Source organism: Lithobates pipiens, unplaced genomic scaffold (genome assembly GCF_037356315.1).
Source record: "Lithobates pipiens isolate NorthernLeopardFrog02 unplaced genomic scaffold, aLitPip1_a1.2 Scaffold_19, whole genome shotgun sequence".
NCBI lineage: Eukaryota > Metazoa > Chordata > Amphibia > Anura > Ranidae > Lithobates > Lithobates pipiens.
In genome coordinates this window covers 207,871,760-207,888,768 of record NW_027507764.1, presented here as the reverse complement: position 1 = coordinate 207,888,768, position 17,009 = coordinate 207,871,760, and the positions used below count along the sequence as shown (strand labels likewise).

The 17,009-nt window shown below is 41.0% G+C and overlaps 1 protein-coding gene across 2 annotated transcripts in view; it reads left to right on the top strand.

The window, feature by feature from the left end:
- Positions 1-17,009, top strand: part of ANLN (anillin, actin binding protein) — an 80,823-nt gene that overhangs the window by 27,577 nt on the left and 36,237 nt on the right. The window contains exons 7-19 of one of the 2 annotated variants that reach the window (XM_077491661.1): positions 45-152; positions 3,217-3,322; positions 4,551-4,670; positions 6,439-6,710; positions 6,809-6,969; positions 7,054-7,201; positions 8,325-8,387; positions 12,999-13,134; positions 13,823-13,996; positions 14,631-14,757; positions 14,911-14,959; positions 15,056-15,112; positions 16,255-16,290. In XM_077491661.1, the coding sequence (XP_077347787.1) occupies positions 45-152; positions 3,217-3,322; positions 4,551-4,670; positions 6,439-6,710; positions 6,809-6,969; positions 7,054-7,201; positions 8,325-8,387; positions 12,999-13,134; positions 13,823-13,996; positions 14,631-14,757; positions 14,911-14,959; positions 15,056-15,112; positions 16,255-16,290 (1,557 nt within the window). The remainder of the gene's footprint in view (positions 1-44; positions 153-3,216; positions 3,323-4,550; positions 4,671-6,438; positions 6,711-6,808; positions 6,970-7,053; positions 7,202-8,324; positions 8,388-12,998; positions 13,135-13,822; positions 13,997-14,630; positions 14,758-14,910; positions 14,960-15,055; positions 15,113-16,254; positions 16,291-17,009) is intronic. The other variant, XM_077491662.1, reaches the window with a different exon arrangement.

Genomic DNA, 17,009 nt, shown 5'->3' with positions numbered 1-17,009 from the left:
CTGTTCAGTGCAGTAACATGTATTTTATTACCTTTTATGATCAGGAACGTGAAAAGGAACTTGCAGCCATTCGTTCCCGATTTGAGAAAGGCAGTGTCTGGACTGCAGATAAGGAAGACGCAGCTAAAACCAAGCTTCAGGAGACGCAACGGGTAATGGATACTTGTATGAGAAATGACAAAGCCCTTTACTAGAAAATGAAAATGGCATTGGCCCTTTCAGAGTTTCCTAAAAGAGGACCCCCAAAAAAATGAAAAGTCAGCAGCTAAAATACTGTAGTTCTTAATTTTTAATATGAGGACACTTGTCCAGGGATCCATCTCTGTCTTCCCTCGAGCCGATTCTTCAATGTGATTCGGGTCCAGTTGCCGGCATTTTAAAGTGGTTGTAAAACCCTTACAACATACTTTGACCTACAGGTAAGCCTAGATTAAGGCTTATCTGTAGGTCCAAGAAATATTTGCCCGAAGACAGGCATGCGCCATAGACAGCGGCGCACTGAGCGCAGCACCGTCAACGGCGGAGATGCCGCGCGTGCCGTCATCGTGGCTTCACCAAATGACAGCAGCGGAGCTGCGAGACCCCACCGAGAAGAGGGATGCGCCGGACTACAGGGGACAGCGGTGACTTCGCTGGCTCCTGTGTCAGGTAAGTGACACATAATTGCGATGCATAGTAGTCCTTTTTATGCTTTGCCTTTGCAGGGAATGAAAGAGGAAGTCAACTAATCAGGGTTTACTTCCTCTTTAACTAAGGGAAACCAACTTTCCGCTGCGCATGCACGAGCCACACTGCTTTGAAAATGGTCCTGCAGTCTTCTGGGACCTGTAATGTCTCAGAAGGCTACAGGTAAAGAGGGTGAACTTTGCTGCGATCCTGGTGGCAGGTACCTGCTCAACCCATCCCCAAAATAAAAGTGCCAAATGTGGCAGAGGAGGGGTGGAGGAGGCAAACAAGTAGAACGTCTCCTTTTTGGGAGGAGTTCCACTTTAATATATACAAGTACTTGTGTATATACTGCAGTTTTGCTTTATTTTATCTGTGACCTTTTTAATACTCATGAGTTTCTGTAGAGGTACGCTTTACACACTAAAACTACTCCTCAGCAAAAAGTATTTATTTGGCACATACATCTATGTTAATGTTCATGTACAATGAATCATAAATTGTATTCTTTGCTTACCTGTATACTTTAGATTTGTTCTGTGGAGCTTATGAGAAGACTTTTGTTTTTAACCCCATTATTTTTGCCTAGGTGGGTGCATCCTACCGATGTTGCATCTGTCCCTCGTTGCCTTTGCACCGAGAACCGAGCAACCGAACACCGCCGATGGCTCGGTTCTCTCACCTCCCCGAGCGGAGAGCTGCTGACTTAATCAGCAGCTCTCCTGCTCTGCTCCTCCTGGAGCACTGAGCTGTGGAGGGGCAGGGAATGGCCATCTCAGACTTCCAGAGTCTGAATGATGCGGTGCCTGGACTGGCATTGGTGACGGGTCACGGGAGTGCAAAACGAATTGGACTCCTGTGACCTATAGGAGAAGTTCAGCCAAGCGAGCTCAGGCTGGACTTCTCCTTTTAAGTACAAGGATATTGTTTTAAATGAGGAGATGTTGTAATCGCTACATTTTAAAGTGTATTTGTAAAAAAACAAAAAAAAACATTTGTACCTAATTTGCTCACAATGACAGAGATGTCTACTTGCTATCTAAGACCCATTACTCTTGCCCACTCTCTGCTACATAATATAAAGATAACATTGTTACAAAGAGAAATACAGGGTATGGTCTTATTACATCATTAAATCAATGCTTTTTTTTTTTTTTTTTTTTTTTGTGCTGATTTTTATATATCTCTCTGTCTCGTTTAAAATAAAACAAATCCTCCCCCCAGCCCTTGTAAGTTAACCTCCCTGGCGGTACCATTATTTCGGATTTTAGGTGCTAAAAGCGGTACCATTATTTTGCATGAAAATTTGGCGTTTTATATTGTAGTCCTGCAATTCTTAGGAATAACTCTCTTAAATCTGTCCAAACCAGAGTCTAGCAGACATCCCGGGTATGATAAAGTTTGAAAAATTAAATCATAAATTATAATATAATAAATAATTATAAATAATTGTACCAAATAATAATATAACAATAATAAAAATTATTCAATAATGTAATCTAATCAAAAACACTGAAATTTGCCGAGTTGCAGAATTGTCACTGTCATTACTTTTCAGTATTTGATGACGGATCTCCCCACAAATCGCTATCGCTCAATTCTGCGAGTGATTCCAATTTATTATCGCTGTTTTCTAGCTGGTCTAAAATCATTTTTGATGTACAGTGACAGTTTTGGTTGCTATGGACAATCTCCAGTTTCCAGGCATAAAGAACAGTTTTTACAATATAAAACTGCATGCAGGACACTGGGCAGAGCACTAGGGACAAAGGGGATGTGAAATATTTACATACAGCAATGTAATCTGTAAGATTACATTATACTGTATGTATACTGTTTATTTCACTTTTTGAATTTGGCGCCGATCTCCGTGCCCGTGCGTCGCAACGCTCGCAGGGCACGGAGATCGCCGATGTGATAGATCGAGCGAGACACGGCTCGCTGGATTCGAAGGAGAAGGTAAGGAAACCTCCTCCTGGATCCAGCGACGCTGTCCCGAGTCTGACTCGGGGATACCGCTTTTGGTATAAAAAATCCACCCCGAGTCAGACTCGGGAATACCGTCAGGGGGGTTAAGCCGGGCACATACAGGCCAAATGTTGGGTGACAACGACTGGTTGGTTGGCTTCTGTCGAACGTGCAAGCTGGAAAACCAGCATCCGACTGACTCCCGATCAGCGCTCTCACCCAATGGCAGAGAACGCTGATCGGAGTGTTCTGGCTAGGGGGGTTGGCTGCTCTGTCTCAGAACACAACAGCTCAGCAGTGGAGATAGCTGAACTAACCCCGCCTTATTAGTACAGCGGCTCCGACCAGAGCTCACTGGGTTTTTTGCCCAATACCCGGCTTTGAACTTCACTTATCCGGCTGAATAATTATGTCTGTATCACAGCAGTGGCCCATCCTTGTGAGCAAAATGTCTGTGCAAATGGTGCCTTTTTAGTAATGAGTTTTGTCAGTGTTTTATACATGAATATCTTTTCTCAAGTGCTTTTGTAACATGGTCATCCTGAAAGCTTAGTCCATTTCTGATATGTCCTTTCCCTTTAGGAAATTCAAGCTCATCCAGTGACTTCTAGCAAGCCACCAAAGCCAAATGTAATCTCCCAACCATCTGTTGAGCGAGTGCCTGTCTCCCCACAGAAGGGCATCGCAAGTAAGTAGGAATGGCCGACGGTATTAATGTGTCAAGCTAGAAGGACACCTGCATTTTATTAACCATCATTACAGCATGAAATTGTTAGACATTTAATTCTGGCGACTTACAGCTGTGATATTCAAAGATTGTTTCTAGGTTTTATTAAGTTTTGTTCCCGACTCTACTTCTGTTCCAAGCTTAATTAAAGAGGAGCTACACGCCTGCACAAAATTGTAATATTCACTGTTATAGTTATCACTCGCAGCACCCAGTTAGGATATGCCTATATAACTGTCCAAATACTTTTTATTTGCCAAATCTATGATTTTCTAAGTCCTCCGAGAATTGAGGCAGCAGCCATTGTAGATGTGGGCATCTGAAGCCGGCTCCTATGTATTTCTGGGATTCCAAGCAGCTGTCAATCTCGCGCCTGTGTAGTAATTACACTAAGGTTGACCAAAGACTCCAGGGATCAATGACGCAGATATCCCTGAAGTTAGCAGGACAGCCTTATTGCATCAGTGGTTTAAGCGGTTGGAACAGGAAGCCCGGGGAACTTTGAAAAGTTTTATTCTCCAATCACATAAGTGCTGTTGGTGGGCATTAGAAGAAGAACTTTGGAAAATGAGTGAAACTCTGCTTTTAAGCTGGTTATAGATGGATTGAATCTTCACCAATTCAGCAGGGACTGGCCTAGATTCAATCCATCTATGGGCAGGCTGATTGTACGTAAGTCGTTCCGTTGACTTGGGTACAGCCAGCCTGTTGTATTTTTTACTATACAATTACTTTCAGAGGTTATAGCTGCTAGCAGTAGTAATTGTGTTCTGCTGGCTGAGAAGGCTTCCCGCCGGCAGAACACAGTAGCTCCGCAGGAGGGTGGAACAAAAAATTGGATCATCGCTGGCTTGCTTAAAGTGAAATTCCTCCCAAAAAATGGAACTTCCGTTTTAGGGGAAGGTGACCCCCTGACATACCACGTTTGGCATGTCAGAACTCCGTTTTAAGGCTACATATGTGTCTAAATGTATTGCCTTTTAACTAAGCTGCATTTTAGCTATAACAAGTATACTTTAGCTGCCACATTCATTCTGGTCAATGCTTGTACTGTCCTCATTGATTCAAGTTCCCCTCTGATAAGTTCAATGACTGATATACAGGCCAGTTTATAATGGTGATGCAGAATAACATTCAGCTAGCAATTTTCACTAACTAGGTTTCTTTTGTTTTTATACAAATTTCCTAGGTGGCACCCAACAAAAGATTGCTGAATATGTAAAAAGTCCTGAGAAATCTGTACAACCCTCTTTAGTGACCAAAGAAAAGCAAGCATTCAGTAACGAAGTGAAGTCTAGTGGGGATAAAGGTTTGTCTAATTTATTATTATTATTTTTTTTTTTTTTAGAGCGCATATGATAGTAATATGGTAATGTATTAACACTAACGGCAAGGTGTTCTCAAGAGTAACGGGTAAATTCTATGAAAGTGGTAGAAGAGCAATAATGGTGTTATAGCAACAAATCCAATTCCATCATTTCTTTCTTTTTTTTTTTTTTTTTCCATTTCCGGTTTGAGAAAGCAAAATGGAAATGTGATTTGTTATGGCATTTAATAGAATACCACCTGTAAAAGGTCTCCATTTTTTAAATAAAATTTGGTACACTCTTTACCAGTCCTTGGTAAAGAATAGAACTCCTTACCTTCCTATGTCAACTGTGTTTGTGTGTATTGAAGTCCTGCCATTTAAACTTTCTGGCTCTAAGAAAAGCATACTACCCCTAGTGACAGATTTTCTAAGATATCTGTCTTGATTCTCTGGCAAGGTCCCTGTGATTATAGGCCTTTCCTGCAGGATGGGCAATTATGCCAATCAAAAAAGTATTAGAGGAGCTTCAGTCCCCCCCTCAAAAAAAAAAAAAAAAAAATCAAGTCCGCAGCTACAAATGCTGTAGTTGCTGACTTTTAATATAAATACACTTACCTGTCCAGGGATCCAGTGATATCCTCACCTGAGCAGATTCTCCAATCGGTTTTGGGTCCAGGCACCAGCATCCTAAAGTGGTAGTAAACCCCACTCATGAAATCTGACCTAAGCACATATATCTGCAGTGTTTACATATCTCTCTCAAAAGCTCTGAGTCCCCTGTCTTTCTGCTGCTTTGTTCCTCTGTTATAACTTCTGACAAGTTCTCAGACACAAGAGATAAAAGCCATGTCAGGGTGGGTGCATAGAGATTAACAGGGAGCTGGTCTATTCACAGCACAGCTCTGCATGTTCCTCTGCCTATGTGGAGAGGGGGTGTGCCTTTCATCCAATCAGCTGTCACACCGTGTATGCCAGGACTCCCCACCCAGTGTTAAAACTGGAAGAAAAATTTCTAACGCAATGTTCACTTTCTAAACCGTGTAGAAAGCTGAAGACAGCAGATCTACAAATAAAACTTATTTAGAGAGATTTGTTTCATCTCTGTGTATCATCTGAGTCTATTCACTTCACTGAGTATATGTGAGGGTTTACATCCAGTTTAACGAAGGTGATCACACCGGGAGTGAGAGTGAGTACCTGTCAACACCAGGTACCTGCACCCCTCTCCCCCACAAAAAGTGACAAATCTGGCAGATGGGGGGGGGGGGGGGGGGATAGGGGAGGATGCAAACAAGCAGAACTTCTCTTATTGGGTAAAGTCCTACTTTAAGGTTACATCATTGGAGCCAACACATACACTTTTTTTTTTTTTTTTTTCTGTTTCTTTTTTTTTATTTATATTTCTCAGAAAAAACAAAATCCTACAACTAGGGAATATCCAAACCTGACTAGGTTTAATCACTTTTTTAATTTAAATTGATATGGATCATAACCTCTACCTGCAAGTACCACAGGTGGTAGACTAAAATTAATTACCTGTACATTTCACAAAGCTGTAAAATGTATTTTCAGCTCCTCTTTTGGTGAAGGCTGCTCTGATACAAGGAATATAGGATTGCATGGCATAAGCTTCTGCATATTGAGTGGTCCAGTCTTCTTTGTGACTCATACTTGGCTCTGTCACTGAAGAGTAGTATTCATTATGCTTCTGCAACCTTTATCCATTATGTTACTTTTTCTTGATGGTTACCTTTTTTTGTCATTACAGTGGAAGTTATACGAGAGATTGAGATGAATGTAGATGGAAGCATTGATGAGACTAACAGCTCAGAAGTGATCACCAGCATATTTAGTGATGCTCTTGAGGATGAGGATGAAGATGAAGTATGTACTCGGCACGTGGAAAGGATTTCAGATGATATAGAAAGCAATAAAGAAGGCAATGACAGTTCTGTTGACGAAGATGATGATGCACTCAACATTTCTTCAATGTCTTTGCTAACTCCATTAGCAGAGACTGTTGGAGTTGGCAGTCCAGAGGTAGACGAAGAAGCCAAAAATATGGCATTGATGAAAATATATTAATGGTGACTCCATTTTTATAAATCATTTTTTTTTTTTTTTTTCTCCTTTTACAGTCACTACTGTCTCTTTCACTATCACCTTCCAAGGTACAAGCAGAGACTAGTACAAGTTGCGATAGCCCTAAATCGGTAAAGTTTCAGAGGACCAGGGTACCCAGAGCAGAATCAAAGGACAGTTTTAGATCAATAGAGGAAAATCAAAATCTCTTGTACAGGTAAGAAAACATTTGTGCTGATCAGCTATTTCACAAAGGTAGGATGTGTTTAGTTTTTCTGTAACGCAACATGTTTCCTTGCAGCATCGATGCTTACAGATCACAGAGATTTAAAGAGACCGATCGTCCTCCGGTAGTGCAAACAATTGTGCGCAAAGAAGATGTGTCTTCCCGAATAGAGGAAGCAACGTATGCATCTCCCCGGCATGTTAATATCAAACAGAAACTGAAGGTAGCTTTTTTTTTTTTTGTTTTGTTTTGTTTTTTTTTTTTGTTTTGTTTTTTTGTTTCCAGAAAAAAAGGCATATTACTAGTGCATTTCTTAACCCTTACTGTATGTGATTTTGTTAATTCTATAAGGATTGGGTCCATTAGCCATTTAAAGTGAACCTGTTTGAGAAATTTTAAGTAATTCTGTATTTTGTCCATGAAGGCCAAAACGGCTTTTATTTAAGCCAAACGCTGGTCATTTTATTTTATTTTTATTTTTTTCCCTCCATGCACTGCATGTGTTGACTACGCATTTTGTCTAGGGGTGAACACAGAGCTTATACTCACCTGATCCTTCGCTTCTCTGAAAAATGGCACTCCCCAATGTTCAAGGGTGGTCTGTTCCTGATGTCTTTATGTACAGAGCTGGTCTATGTGTATGATGATGGCAGGAACATTCAGGAGCCGCAGGGACTGATCTTGCGCTAGGAGGATTAGGTGAGTATATCTCAACCCTCCAATCCCCTAGACAAAAATGAGCAGTAACCCATGCAGTGCAAGCACGGCCCCCCTAGCGGTAATAGCCTTGTGGGCTCTTCAAGTTATTATTTAGAGCTTAAACTGGACTATAGACTCTGTTTCTGCCCTATGTAATGCCATAAGTACCCGAATGGCCAATCGTCAAGCGCAAGCCTTTTCACATGGGAGGCAGGAGAATCCTAAACTTCACATATCTGAAAGTACCAAGAGCAAAGAAAATACCCATTACTTTTGGGTATCGATGAACATGTGACTCCCTCTCCTTTCTCTAATGTGACAGCACTGGTACTCTTTGATTGGCTTGAAGCTGTCATGGACAGAGTTCTCAGGATTGTGTAAGCTCAGACTAGAGTGTCTTGGAACTTTCACAAGGCTTTCTCTCCTCCTGGCTACTAAACAGTGTTGGAAGTGAGCATATTTAGTGCTGGGAAGAGTGGCATTAAATAACCACGTTCTCTTTTCCCTGCACCAGTTTATGTAAAAAACAAACAACCAGCATGTAATTCAGCTTGACAATTGTGTTCAATGGAAGATGTCTTTTGTAACCCTTGTTTTATGTTGCTGTATAGTTGGATGTAACCTATTTATATGATCAACCATTTTAGGCAGAAGAAAGGAATGGCAGCAGTGTCCTTCAAGGGGATCTCGGGGCACAAAGTCAACTCTGTGTAGGATATTCTCGTATCCACCTGACCCCCCCCCCCCCCCATTCACTTTCTCATAATTTTAGTTTTAAATGTAGGGTTTTTCACACTTTTTTATTTTTTTTTAGTTTGCTGTGTTTTTGGACATGCATGTTTAACATAAACAGATGACATGTTGTTTTTCTGATAGGGCATTTCACTGGTGTGTGCTTTTAATAGCTGATTGTTTGTTTTTGTGTTTGTTTGTGTCACTGCATGATGTGGTTTTCTATTAACCTTGCTCAAGAATTTTGTAAACCAGGGGTCGCCAAACTTTTTAAACAAAGGGCCAGTTTATTGTCCTTCAGACACCAAACCCCCTTTGGGGTCCCAGATTGTGGTTCCCCCAGAAGTAGAAAATGCCCCAGCATCAGTGGGAGTAAACCATGTCACTAACTTAGTGGTCAATGGAAGTAAATAAAATAGACCTAGTACCTCTGGCCAGTAGGAGTGGGAATAGTGCCCTGTCTTGAGGAATAATGCCTGCTCATTGGTGTAATTGAAAAGAATAGTGCCCCGTTGTTAGTTTCATTGGGAGGAATGGTGCCCCATTGTTGGTGTCAGTGGGGGGAATGGTGCCCCATTGTTGGTGTCAGTGGGAGCAATGGGTCCCCGAGGGCCAGATAAAGGGAAGAAAAATTACGTGCAGTTAGGAGACCACTGTTCTAGAAGTATGTACAAGTGAATGTAATCTTGCTTTATGGGCATTTTTATGAGCTTTTGTGTGAAGGTACTGTTAATTTTTTATTTTATTTTTTTTTTTATTTTTTTTAACAAATCTAAAAATGTCTCAACTTCCAGGCTAGTGTTCTGAGTAAATGTACATTTTTGGAAATAAAATATTTATGTAAAATGCATCAAGGAAAAGTATATGAAATATTTTAAAGAGAATATATATATATATATATATATATATATATATATATATATATATATATATATATATATATATATATATATATATATATATATAAAAATTGTGTGCTACCTTTTTTAAAAGCTAAACCCCAAAAATAAAAATCTTTTACCATTGCAGCGATAGAAGAACCCTGCAAACTCTTTTTTTTTTTTTTTTTTTTTCCTCCAAGTATTGTGGCAAAATTTCTCTTCTGCACCAGCAATTTACTTCCCAGTGACATTAATCTAAGATTATGTGCTTGCATTAGAAAACCCACCATTTGCATACTCGTTATGGCTTGTCCATTAAAGAGGAAGTAAACCCTGATGAGTTTACTTCCTCTTTCATTAACTGTAAAGGCAAAGCATAATGGACTACTATGCATTGCATAGTAGTCCATTATGTGTCACTTACCTGACACAGGAGCCAGCGAAGTCACCGCTGTCCCCTGTAGTTCCGAGCGTCCATCTTCTTGGTGGGTCTCCGTGGGCCTCGCTGCTCCGGCGCTGTGATTCGCCGGAGCAGCGATGACGTCACTCCCGCGCATGCGCACGGCAGCCGAGCCTCTCGCCATTGCCGTCATCGACGATGCCCCGCTCAGTGCGCCTGCGCGCCGCTGTCTACGGCGCATGCGCCGTAGATATCGGTGCCCGTCTTCGGGCAAATATCTCCTAAACCGTATAGGTTTGGGAGATATTTCTTGGATCTACAGGTAAGCCTTAATCTAGGCTTACCTGTAGGTCAAAGTGGTTTGTAAGGGTTTACAACCACTTTAAGGCCCCTTTTTAAGCTGCTACGACTTGAAAGTTGCGTGATTTTGATGCTGCGACTTCAGGAAATGCCTGTGTAAACTTGATGTCTATGGACCTCATCTCGCATCAAACTCAGACCAAAGTAGTACAGCGACTGGTTTGAAGTCGGTGCGCACAGATATGAATGGTTCTCATTGAGAGTTATGGCGTACGACTTGTCATGTGACTCTGATGTCCAAAGTCGCACAAGTGTGAAAGAGGCCTTACCCATCCCTTGCCAGCTTACTGTCTATTTGGCACTTGGCTTTCTGAACTTCTTTATACAAAAAATGACACATCGTAGATTTGTGTGTTTTACTTGGGGGAACTGTAAAAGAATTTCTGAGAAAGGCTTTTAATGGTGAAATGACCGATTTTGAAAACAGATTGGTTCCAAGCATAGGAGATATTTGTTTTGGATTAACTGAAAATGAATCCATCCATTTTTCTGAATTGAGGCTAGTGCTGTAGATGGATATTTTACGCAGTGCAGCCAGTAGATGGAGCCGAAGTACCAGTGTAAAGTAATATTATCTCAAAGGCTGAAGTCCGTGTCTTGCAGTAAGAGGACAATCTACAACATTCAGTGGGTGGGAGCAGCTAGACTTGAAAAAGATATATTTATAAGCTTACAGCACAGCTAAACTAAAAAAAAAAATTGTTATAGGGCACATCAAAATATGTTAATTGTGCCTAATGTTGAATAAAGCAATTGGAATTGTTATGATAAACGACAGTTCACCTCCTAGCATGTGAGGGTGCCTAGGCACTCCTGTGCCACCAGCCTTGTGGCTGTATATCTGTAGTGCTAAACTATGACTCTGCTGCCTCTGACTACTAATCTTTTTTATTTTTTTTTAATTTATTTTTTTAGATTTTGGAATGAGATTTAGTGATGTCACTATAATGCTGCTCACTGTTCTCCTTGTTGGAGACTGTCATGGGCAAGTAAAGCCCTGTGTCCACAAAGATGCTTGTCTCCACATGGACACAGTGCAGAATTAGGAATAGTAAGTCTGTAATGGGGAAAGATCAGCTGCAGGGAGACCACAGGCAATTCTGATAAATAGTCTATTAACTTTCCTGCCTTTTTATGGGCACAGCTTTAGTACACATACTCTTTAAAATATAAAAAAAAATGAAAATTTCTCAGCCAAGCCAGTTGCATATAGTGTAATCCAGGCTTGCGGCACAGGCTATTATTATTATTATTATTATTATTATTATTCAGGTTTTATATAGCGCCAACAGTTAGCGCAGTGCTGTAAATGCATATATGGCTAGTTTCCAGTGCCAAGGAAGGTACAGAAAGCATTTATAAACAAGGCCAAGGTTAAATCCAAGGAAAAAAACAAGCTTAAAGGGGTTGTAAAGGTAAAAAAATGTTTCACCTTAATGCATTCTATGCATTAAGGTGAAAAAACATCCGACAGTGCCAGCCCCCTCGTTTTTCTTACCTGACCCCTCGAAAGTCCCGCTCTTGTCCCAGACATCCTCTTCGCCGCTCAGCCTGGCTGTTGATTAGTTAGTGGATGGATTGAAAGCGCAGCCATTGGCTCGCTCTGCTGTCAATCACATCCAGTGACGCGGGGCAGAGCCGAGTGATACAGTGAGCTGCTATGTCCGCCGGCTGTAGCACTCCTCACCATGCGAGGGAGCTCCCATGAACGTGAGAAGTCCTCGTGGGGGCGGGGGGGGGGAGCCGAGACAGCCGCCGAGGGACCACTCTGCAAAATGAGTTGCACAGTGGAGGCAAGTATAACATGTTTGTTATTTAAAAAAAAAAAAAAACCTTTACAACCACTTTAACTTGCTGTCCAGCCCGCAGACAACCAAATAACCTGTCTAACAGCGTGCATTAAAAGCAAGTGTTTAGTCTGCATGCATAAGCCACAGAGCCTCGTCAACGCACCCTGGTATCTGTGGTACCTAACACTAACTGTTGTTAACCTTCCAATGCTTCTTACTGTGATAGCCACCTATAGATGGGGGCAAGTGGCATACCCTTTTCGTATCACGGTACAGAAAGCAGCCAAGCAAGTTGAAAACAATGCAAATCCCGTTCATACTTTATCTTCCTCCATTCATTGCAAAGTTCCCATGAAATGTAAGCCCCCCAAAAATTGTAGATCTAGATGAAAAAAAGTGTACCCTGATTTGAATGAGGTGTGGATCATGAGGTCACCGCCCTGCATCTCTACTGTGTCCGATGAAAGAGCACTCTGCATTCATTGAGAGTGCAGGGTACTCCATGGATGATGACCGACTTGTGTTGAGTAAGCAGGACAGCCAGCAGCCAGTGGAGATCACTGTAGTAGCATTTCCTACTACAGTGATTTCCAGCTTCCACGGGTATGGCTTACAATGCTTCAAGCTGAACCAAGGTAACTGTAAAAATTGCCAGACCTAAACTTCAGCTTTTAAAGCAAAACTGTAGGGAAGCAAACATTTGAAATACATGAGTATGAATTGTAACACCTATTATTATTATTATTATTATTATTATTAGTAGTAGTAGTAGTAGTAGTAGTAGTAGTAGTAGTATTAGTAATTCTGTTACGATTCATTCACTCTTGGCAGATGCATATCTAGGTCCATCTTACTTTTCTCCAATGCTTTTAAAGTCGTACAGCTTGGTCATGGACCTGTGCCAGCATGTGACTGGACCGTGCGGGGAAAAGTAGCATATGGATGAGGTCAACCCGGTTTTCTCTCATCCGATCAGCAAGTCCTTTGTGTTTTATAGCACTTTGCAGTAACCCTGACTGGCTTATTGGGCTCCTGCTTCCTCTACTGCAGTGCTGGGATATACAGGAGGCTAATATACTGACACATTGGGGTTGATTTACTTAAGACGAATAGACTTTTTTAAATTTTTTTTATCATATATTTTTTTTTCCCCCCTAGATATTAAATAATGAAATCAACATGCAACAAACTGTGATTCATCAGGCCAGCCAGGCTCTTAATTGCTGCACAGATGAGGACCATGGTAAAGGAACACAGACGGAAGCAGAGGCAGAACGCTTGCTGCTGTTTGCAAGTGAGTACCAATTTACATTCTTGTTTTTATGTCGCTTTTATGCACTTCAAATAAAGCTTGTTTGGGGGAAATAAAAATAAAAAAAAGAATGGACAGCTGTCGGACAGTAAACCACTACATTTTAGTGTCCAGTAGCTATCTGTTTGTTTGAACAGGCCATTAAAGAATATATAAACCCAATATTTAATATTCCCGAACTGTGCCTGCTGTAACATGTATTTGTATGAAAAAGTATCCCCTTCTTTGCTTTACTTCCTTTGTGTGCAATCCCTGGTGTTCCTGTCAGCTCCTCTGCTTTCCTATTAAAAACTGACCACACCAAGCAGTAGAACACAGCGTGGTCAGTTCTCAACCTGCTCTCCTCCAGTGATCAGACTTCTGCTGACACCTCCCCACCCCCCCCCCCCCCCCCCAACCTACGCACAGCCATTCACTGGGAAGCCCAATGTGCTGCTGTTTCTCCACCCTCACCTCTATGCAGCTGAGAACTGATATGTGATCACTTTTACAAAAGGTAAATTTGTATTCCTAATGTTATATGTATTCGCAAATATTATGCCTTTCATTTCTATTTTAAACTGAGTGGGCTGTTTTATACAGTGAGAGGTTACATATATTTTAAGGTATTTGTGTATGCAGTGCCACTTTAACCATATATGTGTTTAATCTAGTGTTTTCTATTATCTAGCTGAGAAGAGAGCAATTCTGCTTGCTGAGATTAACAAGTTGAAGAGTGAAGGTCCCCAGAAGAGACCACCGCCTTCAGCTCATGAGAGCACTCCATCCAGAGGCCTTATATCCGTTTCTGAGATATTTTTGCCTATCAAGCCTGATTTTATTTGCAGCACATCTCAGAGACCAGGTAAGAACTGATTATTTTACTGACCACAATAATGGATCACAGCCTATAAGAGGGATTTAGATGTGCAGTTGTGGGTAGGAATGACTGGGAGGGATTGTGAGGGAACAAGGGAAGTGATTGACTCTTTTTGGAAAAGAGTAGTAGCCTATCAAGAAGCTACAATAATGAATAAAATGAGCCTGTCCCCAAATCGTGCACAGTATGATCTGCCTCCCTGCCTTTGCATGGCGTGTGAGACTCGTGGTGCTGGAAGCAGTTCACCACTGTGCCTAAAGGGACCTACAGGACTCAGCTGGTTCAGAGCCACTAGAGGGTGCTGTCGGTCATACTTGTTAGGACAGGGTGCAAGTGTGTGTCACCCTGTTAGATGCCTTGAGGGTGCCATTTCCTGAATCGGGCAGATACAGCCTACTTGAGAGTGGCAACTCTACCCTGGTTTATGGAGCAGTGCAGCAGTGTTGCCACCCCATTACAGGAAGCTGCATTAGATCAGCTTCCCCAGAGAGGTAAATGTGTGACTTTGGAAGGGGATTAGGAAGACATTGGGGGGCAAAAACTTATAACTCAGTGCTGCAACAGATTTTGGCACTGGTGCACTTGCATAATGTGGTTTTTGATGTTTTTGTTCCCACAGATACAGCGAACTATTACTTCTTTATAATCATTCGAGCTGGAGCAGAAAACATGGTGGCAACGCCCCTTGCCAGTATTTCTAGTTCAATGAAGGGAGATGCTCTAACTTTTCCAACCACCTTTACACTGTAAGTATACTGAAAGTCTAGAATTGAATCATAATTATGAATATTTAAATGTATGGAATAGAGTCCACAGCACGAGGGTTTAGCATTCTGTTCTGTCATGGTTTTAACATTTTTTTTTTTTTTTTTTTTTTTTTTTTCTTCTTCTTCTTTCAGTGAGGATGTTTCTAATGATTTCAACATTTATGTTGATGTGTACAGTTTGGTGAGTTATAATCCTGTGTGTGTGCATTTATGTATTAAATAGGTTTGTATTATAGTTTAGATTTTTACATTCATGATTTTCATTGTACATTTTCAGGCACAAAGAAAAGAGAGCTCTGCTCTTGATAAGAGGAAAAAGGCTGGAAAGAATAAGGTAAAGAAACAAAGCAAGTCACTTTCTATGCAGCATACAATCCCTGACTGTGCTTTGTTTAACCAGTTGCGGACCACCCATTGTAGATTTACTGCAGCAGGGCAGTATGTGATCTGACACTTCCGGGTGTGGACCTGCTTATGCTGTGATTGGACACATCAGGAGCCAATCAGCGGGTCCGGCTTGCCGGGATGTCCATCGGGACCCCCCGATCGTTCAGGAGACATGCAAAATGGTGGTCTGCCTATGTAAACCAGGCAGACTGCCATTCTGTGAGAGGGGAATGTGCTGATCCTGTGTTTCTGCTGAGCAGGAACACTGATCTTTACATTCCCTCAGTCCCAAAGTACAATCCCCCACAATTAGTAATCACTCCTAGGGAACACTTTTAACCCTTTGATGGCCCCTGATGTTAACCCCTTTTCTGCCAGTGTCGGTACAGCGACCGTACCACCTTCTTCTTCTTCCTTTTATATATATATATATATATATATATATATATATATATATATATATATATATATATATATATATATATATATATATATATATATATATATATATATATAGCACTGGTCACTGTATTTGTGTCACCAGTCCCCAAAAAGTGTCAGGTGTCCAATTTGTCGCTGATCGCTGCCATTACTGGTAAAAAAGCAAATAGTTATAGTTTTGTAGCCACAATAACTTTTGCACAAACCAATTAATATAGACGTATTGTGATTTTATTTTTATTTTTTTTTAACCAAAAAAGGTAGCAGAATACATATTGGCTGAAATTGATGAAGAAATTTTGGCATTTTAGATGGGGGGGGTGGGGGGTTTATAGCGGAAAGTAAAAAAAAAAAAAAAAGTTTTTTTTTTTTCAAAATTGTCGGTCTTTTTTTGTATATAGCGCAAAAAAATAAAAGCCACAGAGACATTCAAATGCCACCAAAAAAAAGCTCTATTTGTGGGGCAAATTTTTTTTTTGTGTGTACAGTGTCGCACACTCGCGCAATTGTCAGTTAAAGTAATGCAGTGCCACATCACAAAAAATTGCCGGGGGGGGGTAAACCTTCTGGAGCTGCAGTGGTTAAAAAATATGTAACTATGTTCCGTCACCACTATAATTTAACTTTAATTTTTGTTTGCTGTTTTAGGCAATCACTCCAAAAAGACTGCTTACTTCTATTACAGTAAGTGTAATGTGTTTACCTAGATAAACAGAAAAGTCAATATTGTATGATAAAACTGGACATACTATTAAGGAAGTATTCGGCTTTAAAGATAAACTCTAGGTATATCTTTAATTTCATTGTAACAATAGTGCAGCTTGGACCAAGGTGACAATCGCAGTCATAGAAGCAATCTTCTGGGTCCTATGCTCAGTGCCATTTCTGCATAGCAACTGCAAGGGGTCTCTTGCTCAGCACTGTCACAGAATGCCTTGTGTTTTTTTTTTTTTTTTTTTTTTTTAGGCTAGGTGTTCTGTGATTGGACGGGGTGGTGATGTCAAGATCTTCTTCAATTCATCCAACCAGAGAACACATTGTATTCAATAATAATAAAAAAAAGGCTTTCTGTGAATTGTGGCAGTGCTGAGCAAAGGACCATCTGTGGTTACTATGCAGAAGAAGTGAAGCTGCTCGGCACAGGACCTTGCTGTATATTGCTGCTAGCAACCAACTACTACTAGTGATTTGTAGCTTCCACAGGGGATCGTTCAGGAATGAAATATAAATGCGGGTTGGTCCAGACGTGACCAATGTAACTGTGCTCTACAAATCAAACCCAAAGTTCAGCTTTAAATTAAATGATCCTGGTGGTTCTCTGCAGGGCACACTCTGAATCATGGACGCCTTCTCTGCCTTCACTGGGTTGAAGGTGAACTGGCATAAATCTCAGCTCTTTCCAG